General features: G+C 53.4%; 2 protein-coding genes across 7 annotated transcripts in view; one reads left to right on the top strand and one right to left on the bottom strand.

Moving 5' to 3' along the window:
- Positions 1 to 6,869, bottom strand: part of LOC120895656 (transcription elongation factor SPT6-like) — a 9,303-nt gene extending 2,434 nt beyond the window's left edge. The window contains 4 exon segments of the mRNA XM_040299185.1: positions 1 to 3,940; positions 4,042 to 4,244; positions 5,908 to 5,989; positions 6,228 to 6,869. The exon segment at positions 1 to 3,940 is cut by the window's left edge and continues 491 nt beyond it. Of these exon segments, the coding sequence (XP_040155119.1) occupies positions 1 to 3,940; positions 4,042 to 4,244; positions 5,908 to 5,989; positions 6,228 to 6,266 (4,264 nt within the window). The 5' untranslated portion in view covers positions 6,267 to 6,869.
- A 357-nt stretch (positions 6,870 to 7,226) lies between these two features.
- On the top strand, positions 7,227 to 16,550 carry LOC120895657 (serine/threonine-protein kinase Warts-like). Of its 6 annotated transcripts, none has more exons than XM_040299186.1 (8): positions 7,227 to 7,398; positions 10,338 to 10,522; positions 10,610 to 13,712; positions 13,808 to 13,928; positions 14,009 to 14,124; positions 14,210 to 14,279; positions 14,359 to 14,554; positions 14,639 to 16,550. In XM_040299186.1, exons 2-8 carry the CDS (start codon positions 10,379 to 10,381, stop codon positions 15,074 to 15,076), a joined length of 4,188 nt encoding a protein of 1,395 aa, XP_040155120.1. In that variant the 5' UTR covers positions 7,227 to 7,398; positions 10,338 to 10,378; the 3' UTR covers positions 15,077 to 16,550. The 6 variants fall into 6 exon arrangements, with proteins under 6 accessions (XP_040155120.1, XP_040155123.1, XP_040155125.1 ...); XM_040299189.1 differs by lacking the exon at positions 7,227 to 7,398 and adding an exon at positions 7,773 to 7,940; XM_040299191.1 differs by lacking the exon at positions 7,227 to 7,398 and adding an exon at positions 8,100 to 8,396.
- Positions 16,551 to 18,252: the final 1,702 nt, after the last annotated feature.

The following is an 18,252-nucleotide window of genomic DNA, read 5'->3' as shown; positions in this document are numbered from 1 at the left end:
CGATGTGCTGGTAGATGCCGTCCGTTACCTTCCACGTCGCGGTCAGATGGTCCGAGCCCTTGCTCGACGGCCGCACGATCACGTCGCCCTGGTCGTACCCTTCCAGCAGCTTCAGCGCTTCCGCGTACGAGATGTTGTGGAAGGACGGATGCACGATCACGCGCTTCACGTACTGCTGGCGCGCCTGCTGCTTCTTCGAGTCGGCCTCCTTGCGCGTGTCCGCCTCCTCCAGCTCCTGGTCGTAGCACGGATCCTTGCGCGGGCGCCACTCCTGCTTCCGATCGCACAGGTCCGAACTCTTCGACGAGCACTCGAGCGAGAACCGCTCGATGTCGATTTTGGTGACGCGCACGTGCACCGTCTGCCCGATCTGTACGCGCTCCTCCGGGTTCTTCACGTGCTTGTCGGACAGGTTCTTGATGTGGATGAACCCGTTCAGCCCATTGTCGAACCGGACCCGCACCCCGGTCGCCTGGCCCGGACACTCGCCCGCATCGAAGTGATTCCACACCTCGGACAGCTCGGGGAACTCCGTCTTCATGCAGAACGGGCACTGCCAGAAGCCGGTCTCGTCGTTGCGCACCGGGTTCGCCTGGTCGAGCTGCTCGCCCTGCGGCTTGCGGTAGGTGAAGCCGCTCACCGTGGCCAGCATCATCTTGCCGACGAACAGCGACTCGGGCGTCTCCTTCGTGAGGTAGTCGAACAGCTCCTCCGCCGTCACTGAGCGGAACGGCGTGCGCAGATCCTTGTAGCGCGAGTTCAGCTCCGCCCGGATGTCGTACAGCGTGATGCTCTTGTTGCCGAAACCCTGCCGGTCTAGCTCGATCGCGAACGCGTCCAGATCGAGATCCTTCAGCCGCTCGGGCGCCTCCAGAATCTCTTCCAGCGCACCGGCCGGATTGGCCTCCTCGTCGTCGTACTCCAGCGCGTCGACCGCCATCTTGCGGGCCCACTCGTACGTTTCCGGATGGACGCGGGACCCGTCCAGCACCTCCACGTACGTTTCCGTGCTGTCGCCGAGCGAGTTCGTGTCGATCTTGATGAACCCGGAACAGTTGATGAACACCTTCGGGCCCATGTGGCAGGTGGTGACGAGCTGGGTGCGGTTCTCCAGCCGCGAGTTCGTCTGCTTCAGCACCTTCAGCAGCGTCTGGCCCTTGCGCGGTCCCAGCCCACAGATGAACTGTACCAGGTTCGCGGTCAGCGGGTTCTGCACCGCCAGGTTCACGTCCACGCCCACCTCGTTCGTGCGGTTGATGAACTCGAGCTGAATGTTTTCCAGCAGCTCCTCCTTGGTGAGCTGCTCCTGCAGCGTGTGGTAGCGCAGGCACAGGATTTCCTCGTCCGAGTTGCACAGCTGGGAAAACTCGACCAGCGGGTCCTGGATGCGGCGCGCGAGCGAGATGGCCTGCCGGAGCAGCGGCGGGTACTCCTTAAAGTCGGTCGTACCCTTGACCGAGTTGGCGTACACCTTCGCCAGCTCGTTGTCCGCGATCTCGACCGCTATCTGCGGGAACTGTTCCTCCTCCTGCAGCCGCTTCACGCACTCGACAAAGTCCTGCTGCACCATCAGCGCGTCCTTCGACTCGCCCCCGATCACGATCACGTGCGGTTTCTTGCTGCGGATGAAGTTGGTGATCGTGCGCAGGTCCGACTCCTTGCACTGCTTCTCCGACTCGCGGTACGCGTTCTTCTTCTTCAGCAGGTGCGGTATGCGCAGATAGTCCGTCACCTCGCCGTCGGGCGCGATGATCGCACCGAACGCGGACTGCGTGTAGTCGGGCACGTAGGCGACACCCATCACGCGCACGCCCCGCGTCGTCTCCCACTCGTAATCGTCAAAGTCCGGCACGGGCGGTTTGTACGGTGCCACCTTGATCCAGTTGTACAGCTTGCGGCAGCAGACGCGCAGCACCGCATCCTTCGCCTCGGTCAGCAGCGTGTTGTGCAGCTCGCGCTTGAGATCCGGTATGACCATGCGGTTCACTGCCAGCACCACACACTCCGCTCGCACCTTGTTCCACTCCTGCACGTTTTTCGCGAACTCGTCCCGGTGGTAGAGCGCCTTCAGCTCCTCGAGAAAATCGCCCGACGTGTTGCCCTCGATCCGGTCGACAAACTCCATCGTCAGCAGCTTGTCCTCCTGGGCGATGTACAGCTTGAGGTACTGGTCGCCGGTCAGATCGCGCACTGGCTTCTCCTTCAGATACTTCATCGCGTAGCAGTGGTGCGTTTCGTCGATCTCCTTCATGCCCTTCTTGGTCGGGCGCACGTTCAGCTTGGCGCGCTCGAAGTACAGCTCGCGGATGCACTTGCGGAACAGCGGTTCGCGGGCCAGCTGCCGCGCCACCATAAACACGCCACCCTGCAGCACCTCCTCCGGCGACTCGAACGTCGTGCCCATGTACTCTTTGGCCACCTCGAGCGGTTCCTTCGTTTCCTGCTCGACCTCGTGCCGCTGGTAGCTGTCGCGCACGTTCTCCGCAAACTGTTCCGGCGTCAGGCCGAACCGTTTCGTCAGCCCGGTCAGCCCGCGCTTGCGGCAAATCTCGTACGGCCCGACGTCGATGTTAAGCCGCACGCGCTCCTTGCCCGCGTCGTCCACCGCCTTACCGCCGCCGCTCCCGCCCACCGTCTCCTCCTCCTGCTTCTCCTCCTCTTCGTCCTCTTCCTCCGCGTCCTCCTCCTTGTCCTCGTCACCATTCTCTTCACCCTCCGCACCGTCCTCCCCGGCTCCTTCGCCGTCCTCCGGGTTCTTCTTTTTGGGTGCGCGTGCTTTCTTCTGCACCCGCTGCGTCGACTGCTGCTGCTGCTGCCCCGACTTTTCCCTCGTGCGCAACCGCATCGGTGCGATGTCGTGCGCGTAGTACAGCAAGAAGTGCAGATGCACATCCTTCAGCTCCTCGTGCGACTGCACCGAGCGCAGGCGGGACAGATCCTCGTCCCGGATCACCCGCATGTCCTCCGGGATCGGCGCGTCCGGGTTCTCCATCAGCTTGTCCAGCTGGTAGTTGCGCATGTTCTCGTACAGCCGCTGGAGAGACGTTTTGCGCCCCAGCAGCTGGCACCACATCGAGTCGAACTTGTAAATCTTCCACAGATCGTTAATGTTCAGATCCGGCTGCACGTACTCCTTGCGGTAGAACGCGATGAACGGCACCTCCAGGTGCTGGTTGCGCATGAAGTCGAGCGCGTGCTTGATCTTCGGCACGTTCGAGGGAGGCTTGCGCGTCATCGCGCCCTGGTCGGACACGTGCGGCTTGCAGAACGCCTGCTGGTAGATCCACTCCGCTTCCTCCTCCAGCTCGTTCGAGCCTTCCGGCACGGCCGTCACGGGTATGTCGCGCAGCTGCATCCGCTCCGGTATGTCGATCTTGCGGATCTCGTTGTCCAGGTCGGTGAAATGGCCGCGCTTCAGCTCGCTCGGTTCGTAAATTTCGTAGATAGACTTTTTCAGCATGCGCTTGCGTGCCGCCGGTTTCGACTTCTTGCCCCGCTCGCCGCTCGGCCGGTCCGCCTGGTCGAGCTGCTCCTCCTCGTACTCATCCTCCGCTTCCGAGCCCTCCTCATACTCGTCGTCATACTTCTCGAACTCGTCGTAGTCGAAATCGACGCCGAATATGTCCTGTCCCTCCTGCAGCGACGCGTCCGTAAAGATGTGCCTTCGCTTCTTGCGCTTATCGCTGATCGGCACCCCGTCGTCGTCCACGATGAAATCGTCCGCATCCGACTCTTCGTCCTCCTCCTCGTCGTAGTGCTCGCGCACATTGGCCATCGTGTCCCGCTGGCCGCCCTCGTGGTCGGACGCGCGCTCTTCGTCCTCTTCCGATGCCGCATCGAACAGCCGGTTCTCGATCGTTTCCCGTATCATGCCCTCGTCGCCCGACTCGCCATCGCTCCCATCGTCGTTGGTAAACTTTTTCAACCGCTTGAACCGTTTCTGTTAAAACGCCCGAGTGATAAAAGGATAAAGGATCGATTTACTTAAAAATGCTACAAGCCACAGGATGGTGCAGTGCGTCTGGACGCCATTCAACTGACCCGCTCGACCTTCACGCCCAGATTTTCCTCGATCAGCTCGTAATCTTCGTCCTCGAGCCGATCGTCCAGCTCGTCGTCGCTCTTTTTGCGCTTCTGGTGACCCCCCTCGGAACCATCGTCGGAATCATCATTGTCGCTTTCCTCCTCGATCGGGTTGTCATCGATCAGGTCCTTCAGCTCTTCGCGCAGCCGGTCCTCATCATCTGAAACCAAGCATCGGTGGGGGGAGGAGGGACGAACACAAAAAAAAGTCACAAACTGCGTACATGATTCGCGAATGCAAGCGGGCTTATGCAACATTTCGCACAGATTGCAACAGATAGTGGCAGGAAATTTGCGCTGGTTTAACACATTCTTCTTCGCAGTTCCAGATTCTTGCCAGCGCAGCTCGAACCACAACCGGTACGACCTGTTCTCACGTGCACTCTCGAGACATTGCGAGTGTCACGGATTTTCCAGGCGCCGGCCTAGACAGGATTTGGTGTGGTTTGTACGTGCACAACAGCACGCCATCGTATGCAAATGTGGGCAAACTTGTTTGTACTTTCCGGCGTACACGTACGCCACAAAAACCTGCTGCGACAATGTGGCTTAAGTGAATATGAATAAAAGTAGCACAATGAGTATCAGGTAGACTAGCGAACCGGAATGATCTGGTACGAAGCAGAAGCATTCTTCGTGCACAGGTTCCGGTTTTGCTGAGCCCGCACGGTGCAATAAACTAGCCACTATTAGCGACCGCGTATTCATTCATACGTGGCAGGAGCAGGTGTGTGAGCATCATTAACTGGAAATAGCTCATTTCGAGCTTAGTGCAGTGTCCGACTATGTCAAGGCCAAGATGTATTTAAGAGTAGATATCTCGAGCATTCGAATTGTATTTTTGTCCTTGTTGTGCGAAACATTCTCGCCTGATGTATCGTCTTTTTCACATCATTAGGACCTACTTGTTCCTGGTAGCCTTACATAGACTTAAAGAGGTATATTTTACCGCGTAAAAGACGGGAAAATCGATACTTCTTACAGGATGAAGGCACGGACTTGAAATGAACCACCTTGATATTAGCAGAAAACTACGCATTGATGTGATTGGTCATCTCGTTCCTCAAATAATCATACAGTATCATTAGAGCAAACATGAAAATAGGCGTTTCCCATCCGAATCATGCCCTCCAGATACAATTACAAGGAGCAAATGAAGTCTTGCCATAAGCCTGGGACAAGTCTGCCGATACCAAAGAAAATATTGTACAGTCTGTTCTCGAGTTACACGGTTCTCGACTTACGCGGATTCGAACATACGCGGTTTTCTAAATTTGACAGATCAAATGTCAAAACAGTACAATTTGCTTCAAGTTAGGTATAAATGGCATTTTGGCTAACAAATTGAAACCGCTTAAAAGCCAGAAATATTAGAATTTTCTGCACGAATTATCTCAAATAAATGATAAAGTGTATAAGAGAACTAAATTAAATAAAAAACTCCGAGTAATCAATAGTATTTTAGTCAAAAAACGTGAAATTCGACATACGCGGATATTCGAGTTACGCGGATTCGTCGGGAACGCAGAAACCGCGTAACTCGGGAACAGACTGTATTATTTAAGCCATTTAGGCTGAATTCTTCAAAACGTACGGCTTCTTGTCTGTGTTGTCGGTGTTATTGGCCAAGCAGTATTGAACAATTCGTACAGTCGGTTTGTCGGGCGATTTGTCCAAAATCACTCACGACTCATCTTCGTCTGGTCAAACATGTCGAAAGTCTTAAATTGATGAAAAATCTGTTACATTCGCTTCAAAACTGCATACCTCAAGTCCTGAAATGAGATAATTTTCGTATGAACATCCGGTTCGTACAGCACTCACCTTCCTCTTCATCTTCGCTGTCCGATACGGCCTTATTCTTCTTCAGCCTTTTCCGCTCATGTGGTTCCAACTCCTCCTCATCCTGCAGGTGGAAAAAAATACAAAAAGCATGTAGTGTAGGTCAGATAGGTTTTTTTCCGCAAATCTTTCTCTCTCTTTCCAACAGCAGGCTTAAAGTGGACATGGACAAAGATTCTTAAAATATAATAGCCCTTCTAAAAGGGTCGTCACCATTACGGACGGTCAAGGATGTTACACACCTTACACACACGTACATACAAACACACATTCACACACATACCAGCATCCACCCTGCTTACCTCACTCTCCTCCGCTTCTGAATCGATGAAATCAGCCATCGCTTTTGTGGGGGAAGTTGGCTCCTGCCTCAACTAGTTTTATCCAAACCCGATATTATCGTCGTCTGGCTCAGGTGCCTTTGCCTGAGTCCCACACCAAGGAAGAAGAAAGTTAACCTGCTTCCCCTCTTGCGGCACCGCAAAAAAAATCCTCTCCCCCGTCTCCTACTGATACTATTGACACAACGCAAAAACACGGCCTGCCCGGAACGGAGTGCTCCGATGTTCCCGACTGCACGGCTCAGCTGGCCAGCGGGTGCAGCTGACGCCGGAGGGTTCAAGGACCGCTACAACACGCAAACCTGCGGCTCGAAAATTAGCAACCACGAAATCGATGCCGACAGCGATGATGCATCAAGTCCCGCGTTCGGCCAGAGGAACGGGAAGGCGCTGCAAATGCTGCCTGTACAGCCCACCCAACACTGCCACGGCAAGCTAAACGCTTTCGCGTATCGCTCTGAGATTTTCCACGACCGGATGTGCAGTTTTTCGATCGTTTTTCCGTTTTTTAACCAGAGAAAATGGGGAAAATGCCGTACGACGGCAGCAGCTACCACGATGTATGACAGGGTTCAGAATTCGCCATGTTGGATTTTAGTATGACAGCGAGCTGACAGCTGGTTATCGATGTCAGCAGCGGACGGGTTGGACAATGCAGAATCAATAAACCATTCGACAAAAGGATGGCGTGCAGATTGCAATCAATAAAAGTGCTACAAGCAGCTATGTTTGATAAAAAATATTTTGAACTGGTTTTAGAATATTTGTTTGCAAAATTTGACCTGCGCTACGTTCTTCAACCCGTTGTCGGAGAATGTGACTTCGCAGTCGACCAAATCGTATTCAGCGCCGACAGGTGCCGAAACGCTGAATTCCCCCCGCGTACGGTACCATGCGTGTGTACGTGTGTGTGTGTGCGCACCGTGCGTATGTGTGTGCGTTCTTTTTGTGTGTTGTTGATAAACGTCAAAACTACAAAAATTTGATATTTTCGTGACGAGAGAATTGCTTCACGAGGGGTCCTGCCTGCACTACGACAACTCGCTCGGATCGGATCGCGATCGCGGGCCTGCAACAAGCGCGCAATCAAACCGCCCCACTGCAAACATATTTGCCAGTGAAATATGCGAAGGTAACGTTTCGGTTTGGCCCCGTTTTCCTTTCCACCGTCGCAGTGGTGGTGTGGTGGTGTGGGGCTGAATTTTTCACTTGCTACGGAGCTGCCACCCTGCCCTCCTCCGCTGGCTCCCTTCCCCTGGTGTGTGTGTTTGTGTGCGTGTACCATGAAGAAGAGGAGACAGTTGCGTCCGTGATTGCGTGCGTGCGTGCGTCCGTGTCTTTTTGGAAAGTGTAGAGGCTGCACTTCCCTTCGCTGGAGGGGCTGATGGTGACCACTCCACCACCCAACCTTGCCCGTCGAGCTGTTGGTATCCGTGGAACCACCCTCCCCACCCCCTCAGAGTGGGTGAGCGCAGGGGAAGGTGAAAAAATGTGCCCGTGACGGGTGGTGGTGGTGATGGTGGCGGGTGCTTTGCTACAGGGTGACAGTGGCGACGGTGTGTTGTGGAATGAGAAGCAGAAGAAGCGAAAAAAGCAGGTGGAAAAAGTGGAACCGTGAAGCAACAAGAACGAACGCACTGTGAGACTGTGTGCGGGAGCGAAGCAATTGCATTGGTATGTGGAATATTATTTTCGTCGAGATCACCACACACAGGCAGGCAATAAAGAGAAGAAGAAAAAAAACGCGTGTGATTGAAATGGCAAACGGTGCAGGGTGTGTGTGTGAGGGGGAGGGAAGGGAGAAGTGGGGAAGAGAAGGGAGGAGTGAGAGAGGAATGCCAGTGATGGTGGTAGTAGTGGTGTGGTGGTGCACGATCATCGCGATGATATTCTAAGGGCAGAAATACTCGCACACACACACATACATACACAACCACATGCACACACATGCACGATCGCGCTTCCACGACAAGGAGAAAACGCAGCGGAGAATATATTCGATATTCGCGCGGCTGACCGTCGAAGGGATTGTGGAATGTGGAATTGTGGAAGCAAATCCCACCGTGTGTCTCAGTGTGTGTGTGCGTGTGCGTTTGTGCTCTTTTAGCTGTGGTGGTGTTGTGCGCGCGTGTAAGTGTGTGTGCGTGTGTGTGTGTTTGACTGTGTGTACATGTGTCGCTTTTTGTGTGGATGGAGCAGGCTACTGCGCGCGAGATACAGCCTGAAATTCGGTGGATTTGTAGCAGAAATTGTGTGTTTCACCCCTGTCCGGTGGTGGTCCGAGGAGTGGTCTGCCCATCCCACCCTCCCCCCACCCCCCTTGTGCCGGAGTGAAATAGTGGCCGATCCGATCTGGTCACCTACACTCTCGCACACACGCATGGAGCTTTCGTCTCGCGTAAACAAAACTGGGAACGAAAATGGAGTACGCTGGTGGTGTGCGATGGCCTTAGCCACCAGTCCGCCGTGCAGCAGCACATTCCATCGATCGTACCGAGGGCGTGCTAGCGGTGAGAGGAGTGGCGAAGGGGAAGCGAGGGTGAGCAGTGTCGATGAAACAACGATTCTGTGGCGTAAAATGTGCATCAAAGCAAGCGAAATTACCCACGAAAAGATCATCCTCCTCCCTCCGCCAGTGTGTGCGATCAGTCGAAGGAATCCAGTGCAGTGTGTGTGTGTGAATGTGTGTGTGGTTGTGGAAAAATCAATTTTCTGATGCATTGCAATGGGGCCCGCACGGTCGTCCAACGTCGAAGAAAGAAGGTCCAGTCCAAAGCCAGTACAAATCCAGCGGAGAGAGGGACACAAAGTAAAACTGCTCAGTAAAAAAAAGAGGGACTTTGCCTCTGAGCTCAGGGGGGAGAGGGGGCGGGACCCTACTGTGCATTCCATTGCCCCCTCCCTGACACGATGACATTTACGGCAAAAGGTGGGGGAGCTGGGGGGAGCAGCGTGAAAATCCAATCGAATTCAATAACAATGTGCACACCCACCTGTGTACAGAATTGGTGCCAATCTGCTATTTTTTTCTTTTTCTGAACGTGAAATTCCATTTTCCTCCTGTCAATGAGTGTGCATCGAGTGCTCCGTAAATGATGATGATCCTCACGAAACTGGTCACTGCTCACGATGCTTCCGTTACGCATGAAAAGCAGAGCAAATGGTGAAAATATGTAATACTGCAGAACAGAAAATAAAAAAAAAATGCTGGGAAGGCCAACCAAAATTGCACTTTGCCTTCCACCGTCCAACAGATGGAGCGCTGCCTTCATGTGCGGCGCGGGGCGGATCATTCTAACTGGCATAACGCAACGGCGGGTACAGCAAAAAAAAAGATAAAAAGAAGAAGAAGCAGGATAGAAAAAAAGCACTGCACACAGAAACGTGTGTCTTCTTCTTCGTTTTTTTCCCCTGCCAATCCGTGCCCGTTTTGCTTTCTCACTTTGCATTCCGTGCATTCCACGAATAATTAGAATAAACACGCATCGGTCGGTGTGTGAGCGTGAGCCCCCCCTCGCTCACATATACGTGTGTGGTGTGTGGTGTCCCGGAGACTGCGAGTGCTCTGTGCGCGCGCGACGTGCGGTGAGATGATGTGCGATGATGTTCTGTGCTGCGTGAGTCACACGCAATTTATGCAGCGAGCGAGGGCCCATACAAAGATGATCTCCGTTTCGCATTGCTGTCGTGTGTGTGTGCGTTGGTTGGTTGGTGATCCCGATGGCGGAGAAGGAAGGAGGAGGCAGAAATTTTGCTCTTTTTTTGCATCGTGTTGCTGTGATTTGTCGTGTTGCAAAAAATAAATGGTTCTGCGTAATTTTGAATATGTGTGGATGTGTGTGAGTGCGTGTCTATTTCCACACATGCGATGGAAAAGTCCGCATCCTAGCAACGGACTGTTTTCCTGGACAGAGGGCAGACAGCACAGTATGCTTGGATTGACTCTGAAGTGAAAACAGAACTTCCCCTATAACTGATTGTGAATTCGTTATCATCCGCAAAGTGGCATTCCTTGTCTGGATTACTAATTTTCCATTCTGCTCTGCCATGCTCTCTTCTCTTACCACCCAGATCTAGGAAATAGCAATAAGTTATGCATATTATAATCCAGCATGAATGGAAAAGGCGGCAAAGTTCCGTTGTCGGTGGCTCGCCACTCGGCGTACAACGCGATAGCACTGGAGCAGATCAAAAACGAGTTGCAGCCGTACGAGACGAGCCAGCAAGCGCTGGGTGGTGGTGGTGGTGGTGGACAGGTAAGCGAACCCGCTGCGGCGGTGCTTTTACCGCTTCCGCACTCTCGCGCTAATCCGATCCCTCATTTCGATCCACTTGCCTTCCAGCTCGTCGCACCGCTGAAGCGCAAACCGAGCATCGAGAAGGATGCGCCGCAATCGCCGCTGCACATGCAGCGCACTAGCCCGGCGCTGGACTCCGGTGCCGGCAGCTCCCGCTCGAACAGTCCCCACTCGCAGCAACCGTTCTCGGCGGCGCACGTGGTCGGCCGCAGCTCGCAGTACTCACCGTCGCCCTGCCCGACCAACTTCAGCGATGCGCCCCCGATTCCGCCGCCGCGCTGCTCCTCCACCCCGTCCACTCCTCAGCCGCCGAACCCGATGCATCTGCTGAAGCGCATGTCGCCCGCCTCGGTCGCGTCCGGTCGGAACGGGCAGTTTGGCGGCGCGGCCTCGCAGTCGCCGGCCCGCGGCTCCTCGCCGATCGCGAGCAGCGGCAACCATCCGGGGCTGCGGCAGCCGATCATCGTGCAGAACGGGCCGCAGGTGCAGCAGCAGCTCAGCCAGCAGATGGCGGTGTACACGGGGAACGAGCCGCCGCCCCCGTACCCCCAGCTCGGGCCGTCCTCGCCGCCCAACTATCTGACGTCGTTCCACAGCCGCCAGAGCCCGACGCAGTCGTCCTCGGCCCAGTCGGACTTCCGCAAGAGCCCCAGCTCGGGCTTCTACTCGAACGCGTCGATCGGCTCGTCCAGCCCGATCACGGTGTCGCAGGGAGCGGGCGGCGGTGGCGGCGGCGGCAGCGGGCTGCTGGGCGCCGCGATACAGCGACCGATCCCGCTGCAGCCGAAACCATCCGCCGTGCATGCGCCCGCCTCGAAAGCGGCCCAGCATCCGATCATCATGCACTCGGTGAAATCGACCCAGGTGCAGAAGCCAATCCTGCAGACGGCCGTCGCACCGGCAGCACCGGCCGGAGGCGTCCCCGGGAGCAGCGGTGGCAGTAGTGGTGGTCACCCGCTGCACAACAATCCACCGCCGCCCTCGTACGCCGTGTCGGTGCAGGCCAAGCTAAACAAGGCTGCGTCCGGCTACGCAACACCGCCACCCCCCTCGCCGTCGGCCCTCGGGCATGAGGGTGGTGGGGCGGGTCGGCACGTCGGCGCAGCAGCTAGTGCAGCCGCGGGCGGCCCGGGCAGTGGCGTACCGAAGCAGCCCCTGCGCGCCAAACCATCCCTGCCCGGGCTGCAAAACGTGCTTCCTTCCAATGTGCCAGTGCAGACGGTCGGCGGTGGTGGTGGTGTCGGTGGCGGCACAATGAACGGCCAATCCTCACCCGCGCAACCACAGGCGCTGTCGGGCAGCAGCAACAATGGTGTGTCGAGCGGTAGCAGCACCGGCTCCCCGAACGATCCACCATCGTACGACACGACCATGATACTGCTGCAGAAGCATTCATCCCCCAAGAAGGAACCCCCGCCGGCTTATCTGCTGGACGGGGGTGGCGGTGGTACGCCTCCACCGTTGCCACCCTCCCCACACTGTCCCCCGTCAGCGATGGAAATGGAGCAACAGCAGCAGCATCGAAATAATGGCGGCAACAATCACCACCAGCAGTCATATCAACACCAGCAGCTGCAGCAGCACCACCACCACCACCTGAATCATCATAATCATCTTCTGCACCATCAGAACCACAACGGGCACGGCAATGCCGACGGTGGTGGCATGGTGAACGGCAACGCGAACGGTGGTGGTGGTAGCGGAATGAACCAATCCAGTACCAACGGCAGCAGTAGTCACAACGCGAACGCTAATACGATTAACGGCAATATGAGTAATAACGCTAACGCAAATAACAATAACAATACAATGAATAGTATGCATAACAACAACAATCATAATAATCACGATCACGCAATGATGCACGGGGGCAGCAGCATCGTCAGCAATGGAAAGGTGGTGCCGCCAAGCGGCTTGTCGCGAACGGTCGACGACGATCGGCACCATCACCATCTGCACCCTCATGCTACCAACGGGTTGATGCAGCAGCAGCAGCAGCACCCGGCCGATCCGAAGCCCAAGGCACCGCACAAGTTGTCCGGCAGTGGTGGTGCGGCACAGCACACGTTTACCGGTGCGCTGAAAACGCTCGGCGCGCTAATGGGAGGTGGCCAGCAGCAACAGTCACAGCAGCAGCAGCAGCAGCAGCTCAACCACCAACACCACCAACAGCAGCAGCAGCAGCAGCAACAACATGATGCCAAACAGCGTGGCATAGCGTCCACTGCGGCAAGCGGTGGTGTGCGTAGCAGCCTCATGAAATCGGTCCGCTTCCCGGGCACCGGTGGCAACACAAACAATAATGGTCCTGCGCCGGCCTACACGAACGGTGGCGGTGGGATGGATCACGGGACACCCAGTGGCAGCAGTACCGCCGAATCATCCCCTGCCACAACACCCACCTCGGCGAGTGGTGGTCGAACAAGCTCTGGAGGTGGAGGAGGAGGAGCTGAAGCTGGAAGCAGTGTTGCCAGTGGAGTCGGAAACGCTTCCACCAGTGGTGCCAGCAGCAGCGGCGGCGGCAGTGCTGCCGGTGGAGCTGCAGGTGGTGGTGCTGGAGGAAGTGGTGGCGGTGGTGGTGGGGAGGATAATCCGCGCAAGATCAAGCACCAGTCGCCGATACCGGAGCGGAAGAACCTGTCCAAGGAGAAGGAGGCGGAGCGGTCCGAGTGTAAGGTGAAGCACTATTCGCCCCAGGCGTACAAGTTCTTCATGGAGCAGCACATCGAGAACGTGCTGAAGTCGTACTCGCAGCGCAACTTCCGCATCAAGCAGCTGGAGAGCGAAATGTCCAAGCTCGACCTGCCGGAGGAGACGAAGATCGAGATGCGGAAGCTGCTGTGCCAGAAGGAAAGCAACTACATCCGGCTGAAGCGCGCCAAGATGGACAAGTCGATGTTTGCGAAGATCAAAACGATCGGCGTCGGGGCGTTCGGGGAGGTGACGCTGGTGAAGAAGATCGACACCACCAATCATCTGTACGCGATGAAGACGCTGCGCAAGGCGGACGTGCTGAAGCGCAACCAGGTCGCGCACGTGAAGGCGGAGCGGGACATTCTGGCGGAGGCGGATAACGAGTGGGTGGTGAAGCTGTACTACAGCTTCCAGGACAAGGACAATCTCTACTTCGTGATGGATTACATACCGGGTAGGTGGGGCAATCCGGGGGAGGGTGGGGGGTGTGGGTGCAGTGAGACGTGGGTGTGATTTAATTCGTATTTTTGCTGTCGTGTCGCCCACCAGGTGGAGATCTCATGTCGCTGCTGATCAAGAAAGGAATCTTCGAGGAGGATCTAGCCCGTTTCTACATCGCCGAACTGACCTGCGCGATTGATAGCGTCCACAAAATGGGATTCATTCATCGGTGAGCAATTGGAGCACAAAAAAAAACAAATATTAAGATATTAATGAACCTCAATCCTGTAACGCAAAATATCCTTACAGAGACATCAAGCCAGACAATGTGCTGATCGATCGAAAGGGACACATCAAGCTGACGGATTTCGGTCTGTGCACCGGGTTCCGATGGACGCACGATTCGAAGTACTATCAGAAGAACGGTATGTGGAGTGCCCAACTGTTTTAGCATTCATCCATCAATAGCTAACCTAATAATCATCTGCTCGTATCCTTTTTCTGTTGCAGACCATGCCAGGCAAGATTCGATGGAAGCGTGGAGCAAGTTTGGTCCCGATATACCCCCACCACTAGAAAGGTAACCAGGGGAAACCATGCATTGGTTTGCGATCCAATTGCCTATGCTAACGTGATTCATCCATTCCATTCCATTGCAGGCGAAAGTTCCGTGAGAAAAACCGCGCCAAAGCACACTCGATCGTCGGCACGCCGAACTATATTGCACCGGAGGTGTTGATGCGTAGCGGCTACACCCAGCTGTGCGATTGGTGGAGCGTCGGCGTCATCCTGTACGAGATGCTAGTCGGACAGCCACCTTTTTTGGCAAATACGGCAGAGGAAACACAGATTAAGGTAGGCTTGATCGCGCGCACAATCGCTCGCTCGTTGTGTTGTGTTTTGGTTTTTTATCAATTCACACCCTTCCCCTTTGCTTAGGTTATAAACTGGCGGCAAACGTTGCGCATACCGGTGGACGCGCATCTGACGCCGGAAGCGATGGACATCATACTGCGGCTGTGCAAGAACGAGGACGAACGGATCGGGCGAAACGTGGACGAGATCAAGTCGCACCCGTTCTTCCGCACGATCGACTTCACCAAGGACCTGCGCAGCCAGCAGGCACTGTACGAGCCGAAGATCAAGTACCCGACCGACACGTCCAACTTCGACCCGATCGATCCGGGCCGGCTGCAGGACTCGTCCTCGTCCTGCGACGAGAACGGCCACGGCAACCTGGACGAGGTGTGCGACAGTGGCAAACCGTTCCACCACGGGTTCTTCGAGTTTACCTTCCGGCGGTTTTTCGACGACGAATGTGATCACAAAATCACGCTCGACTCGAGCGAGGGACAGGCGGAAGCTATTTATGTATAAAAAAGTAATCATTACTACTAATATTATTAATCTATCTAATTATTATTGCCGAAACACACCTACCTATAGAGGGGCGCTTCTTAATCGTAACCTTTTTTTTTAGTAACTCTTCTAATCCACGCGCAAAGCCTGCGGAGCGCAGTGTGCGCTCGTGCTGCTATAACGGTTGTGCAGCAGCAGGTGTAAAAGGGAAGTAGAAGTTAGTATTGTGTGTGGGGGAAACGGAAAGAATGGCAATAGAGCGAGAGGTGATAGCTTATCGCGTTAGAAAAGGATTTGAAAAACCAACACACCCACATGAAAACAGGAATTTTAGATAGAAAAATGAAGGGGTTAATACAACACAAAGTGCTCTTAGAAACAAAACTATTAAAAACAAGATATACACACACAAGCAAACGGGAAATTTGAGGCCTTTTTGGGAAGCGTGAGATGAGGGACAACGATATTTGCTAGTAAATTTACAACCACAAAAAAAAACACGCTAAAAGATGATTGTAGGGCAAGGGAATGAGGAGAGAGGTTAGGGTGATAACGCATCAGTGCCGCTTCAGCTATATATATATATACAGGTTTTTCGTTTTGTCGATGAATTAATATAACTATTATTATTTTATTACTTTTATACGCGAATTGTTGTACAGTGCAAATATGTGTGATTCTGGATTTACAGAGTATTTAGAAAGTAAGATTGGGGGGACGAGTGGAAGAATTAAGGAGAGAAACACACACACAAACACACACCCACACGCAGCAAATGTGTGGTAGAAGATATATACAAACAAAACACTAGCAAAACCCGTATTCTGAAGCATAATAATACTCTCAGTAGAATCGAAAGCGTCAAATACGTTCAGACAATCGAATGTAAAGGTAAAGATAGAGAAACGAACTAAAAATGAGGTAAAACAAAACAAAAAAAAGCAATGAAATAGTAACAAAAGAGATGAGAAATGGAAACACATCAAATGCAAAGGTGAACAGGGCAGTGAATGGTGAGGGGGAAACACACAGTTACGGCAAGGAGGTAACAACAAAGGAAACATTTTACATACAACAGTAGCAGAAACAAACTATTTTAAAAGCAGGACGTGTTACAAGACGAAACAAAAGCAGAAGCAAACTCAATGGAAAACAGAACTAAAGTGAAAGAAAAAGGAAGAAATATGCATGTTATGTTGGTTTTTTGTTGTTGTTGATATATTAACTACCATGGAAAAAACGGAATAGGAAAATGGAACCTTATTTTCACATCGGAAAACGAAATCGAAAAAAAACAAAAACAGAACATAGGAATATACACATGCAAGATAGCAAGATATCCTGGCACGCGGGAGAATAGGATTGGGGCCTTAACAAGACGGTTTTATCCGGTACGCGATAGCGAAAGAGCGACGAGCCACGCACGAGATAGATGGTACCTTTTTCTCATCACAAATAAAGAACGGAATAAAACAAAAAAAGCCAAAACGAACGAGTCGAACCGACGTCTCTCTCTCTCTCTCTCTCTCTCTCTCTCTCTCTCTCTCTCTCTCTTTCTCTTGTTGGCCTGCTCACGATGGAGCACGTTGATATGACCTGGCCCGGTTAACAATCATTCTCCAGGATGCTCGGTCCCTGACTGCAGCATCCCATCTGTTGTGGGCAGCCGTGCGTGCCGACCCCTGGACTTTCCGTGGCAGTTGCGCTGCCACCGGTCAACGTCCAGGGGGACGACAGTGTGTACACGCACACTGTCGCACACACTAAGCGCGCAAGGCTTAGTGTGTGCCGAGCGCCGAGCAGAGTGTGCACGAAGGCCGATCGAGCAGGAGCTCTCGGCAGGGGCGCTCGGTGCGGCTGGCGCGCGGCCTACGTTGTAAAGTGTTGTACATTTTAACGTGTTTGTATTTCGTGTATCAGTATTTATTATGTACGTTATACGTGTTTAAATTAAACATAAGCAGTTCATAACACCATCCATGTCCAACAAGTCTCGCTTCACCTGATCCAGCTATTGAGATCGCTGTTGTGTTGGGTTTTATGAATCTTTCGTTGAGATTCATTCATGTGAATCTTCAGTGATGAGTGATTTGAATCTCGAGTCGAATCTTCAAATATTCATGAATCTCTAAATATTCAAGAATCTCCAATGATTCATGCATCTCTTAAGGTTCATGGATTTATACGATTCATTCATCCATTATATCTATATATATCTCCAGCGATTCATGAATCTTTAGATACGTATAATATTCAAAATATTGAATTTGCCCAATCCCACCTAAAACTTTCTCGTTTGGGTTCAACCCTGGCATCGACCGTCTCCTCGTAGCAAAACAAACTATCCGGATGCGTGGTACTTTCCAAGTATTCTTTCGAGATTCATAATCATTTCGAGATACATAAATCTTTCGAGATTCATGAATCTTTCCAACCTAGATTCAGATTCATTGAATCATCCCAAAGATTCATTCAGATTCATGAATCTGAATCAGATTTACCCAACACTAGTTCGCTGTGCTTCCCTGCGCCTTATGCCGAACTGGGGATCGCTGTCGAACACCTTCTTGGTTCGCCGTACAGCTCAGCAAGCTCGTGGTTCATCCTTCTTCTCCACGCTTTATGCTCGAACACACCGCCAAAGATGGTCCGGAGGATGAGTCGCTCAAACACGCCCAGAGCGATTGCATCCTTCGCTCCGATGGTCCAAGACTCGTGGCCATAGAGGGCCACCGAGCGAATCAATGTGCGATATATCTCACACTTCGCGCGGGCTCGAAGTCTTCTGGATCTCAGCAGTCGGTGAAGTCCATAGTGTGCACGATTTCCCTGCACAATGCGTCTCCGGATTTCGCTGCTGATGTCGTTGTCCAAAGTAACGACCGTCCCGAGATAGCAAAACTCCTTTACTACCTCGAGACTGTCGCCGTCAACTAATACCCTGCTTCCCAGATGGACTGTGTCTCCGGCAAACAGGTACTTCCTCTTCGTTGCATTCATTCTCAATCCAATTTTTGCAGCTTCGCGTTTGGGTCGGGTTGGCTGTTGGCCTGCCGATGATGTCGATGTCATCCACGAAGCTACGAAATTGGAGAGACCGGTAGAGGATCGTACCACGGATGTTGTTGTCTCGCCCCGCGCTTTGAAGAGCAGACAGGAGAGTCCGTCACCTTGTGTCTCGCTCAGACTCCTGT

This window comes from Anopheles arabiensis, chromosome 2 (genome assembly GCF_016920715.1).
Source record: "Anopheles arabiensis isolate DONGOLA chromosome 2, AaraD3, whole genome shotgun sequence".
Classification (NCBI taxonomy): domain Eukaryota; kingdom Metazoa; phylum Arthropoda; class Insecta; order Diptera; family Culicidae; genus Anopheles; species Anopheles arabiensis.
This window is presented reverse-complemented; position numbering and strand designations above follow the sequence as displayed.

Coding starts and splice junctions, on each gene's coding strand:
- LOC120895657 (XM_040299186.1), top strand. CDS start 10,379: ATGAATGGAAAAGGCGGCAAAGTTCCGTTGTCGGTGGCTCGCCACTCG. Junction 10,523..10,609: donor GTGGTGGTGGTGGTGGACAG/GTAAGCGAACCC, acceptor CTTGCCTTCCAG/CTCGTCGCACCGCTGAAGCG. Junction 13,713..13,807: donor CGTGATGGATTACATACCGG/GTAGGTGGGGCA, acceptor GTCGCCCACCAG/GTGGAGATCTCATGTCGCTG.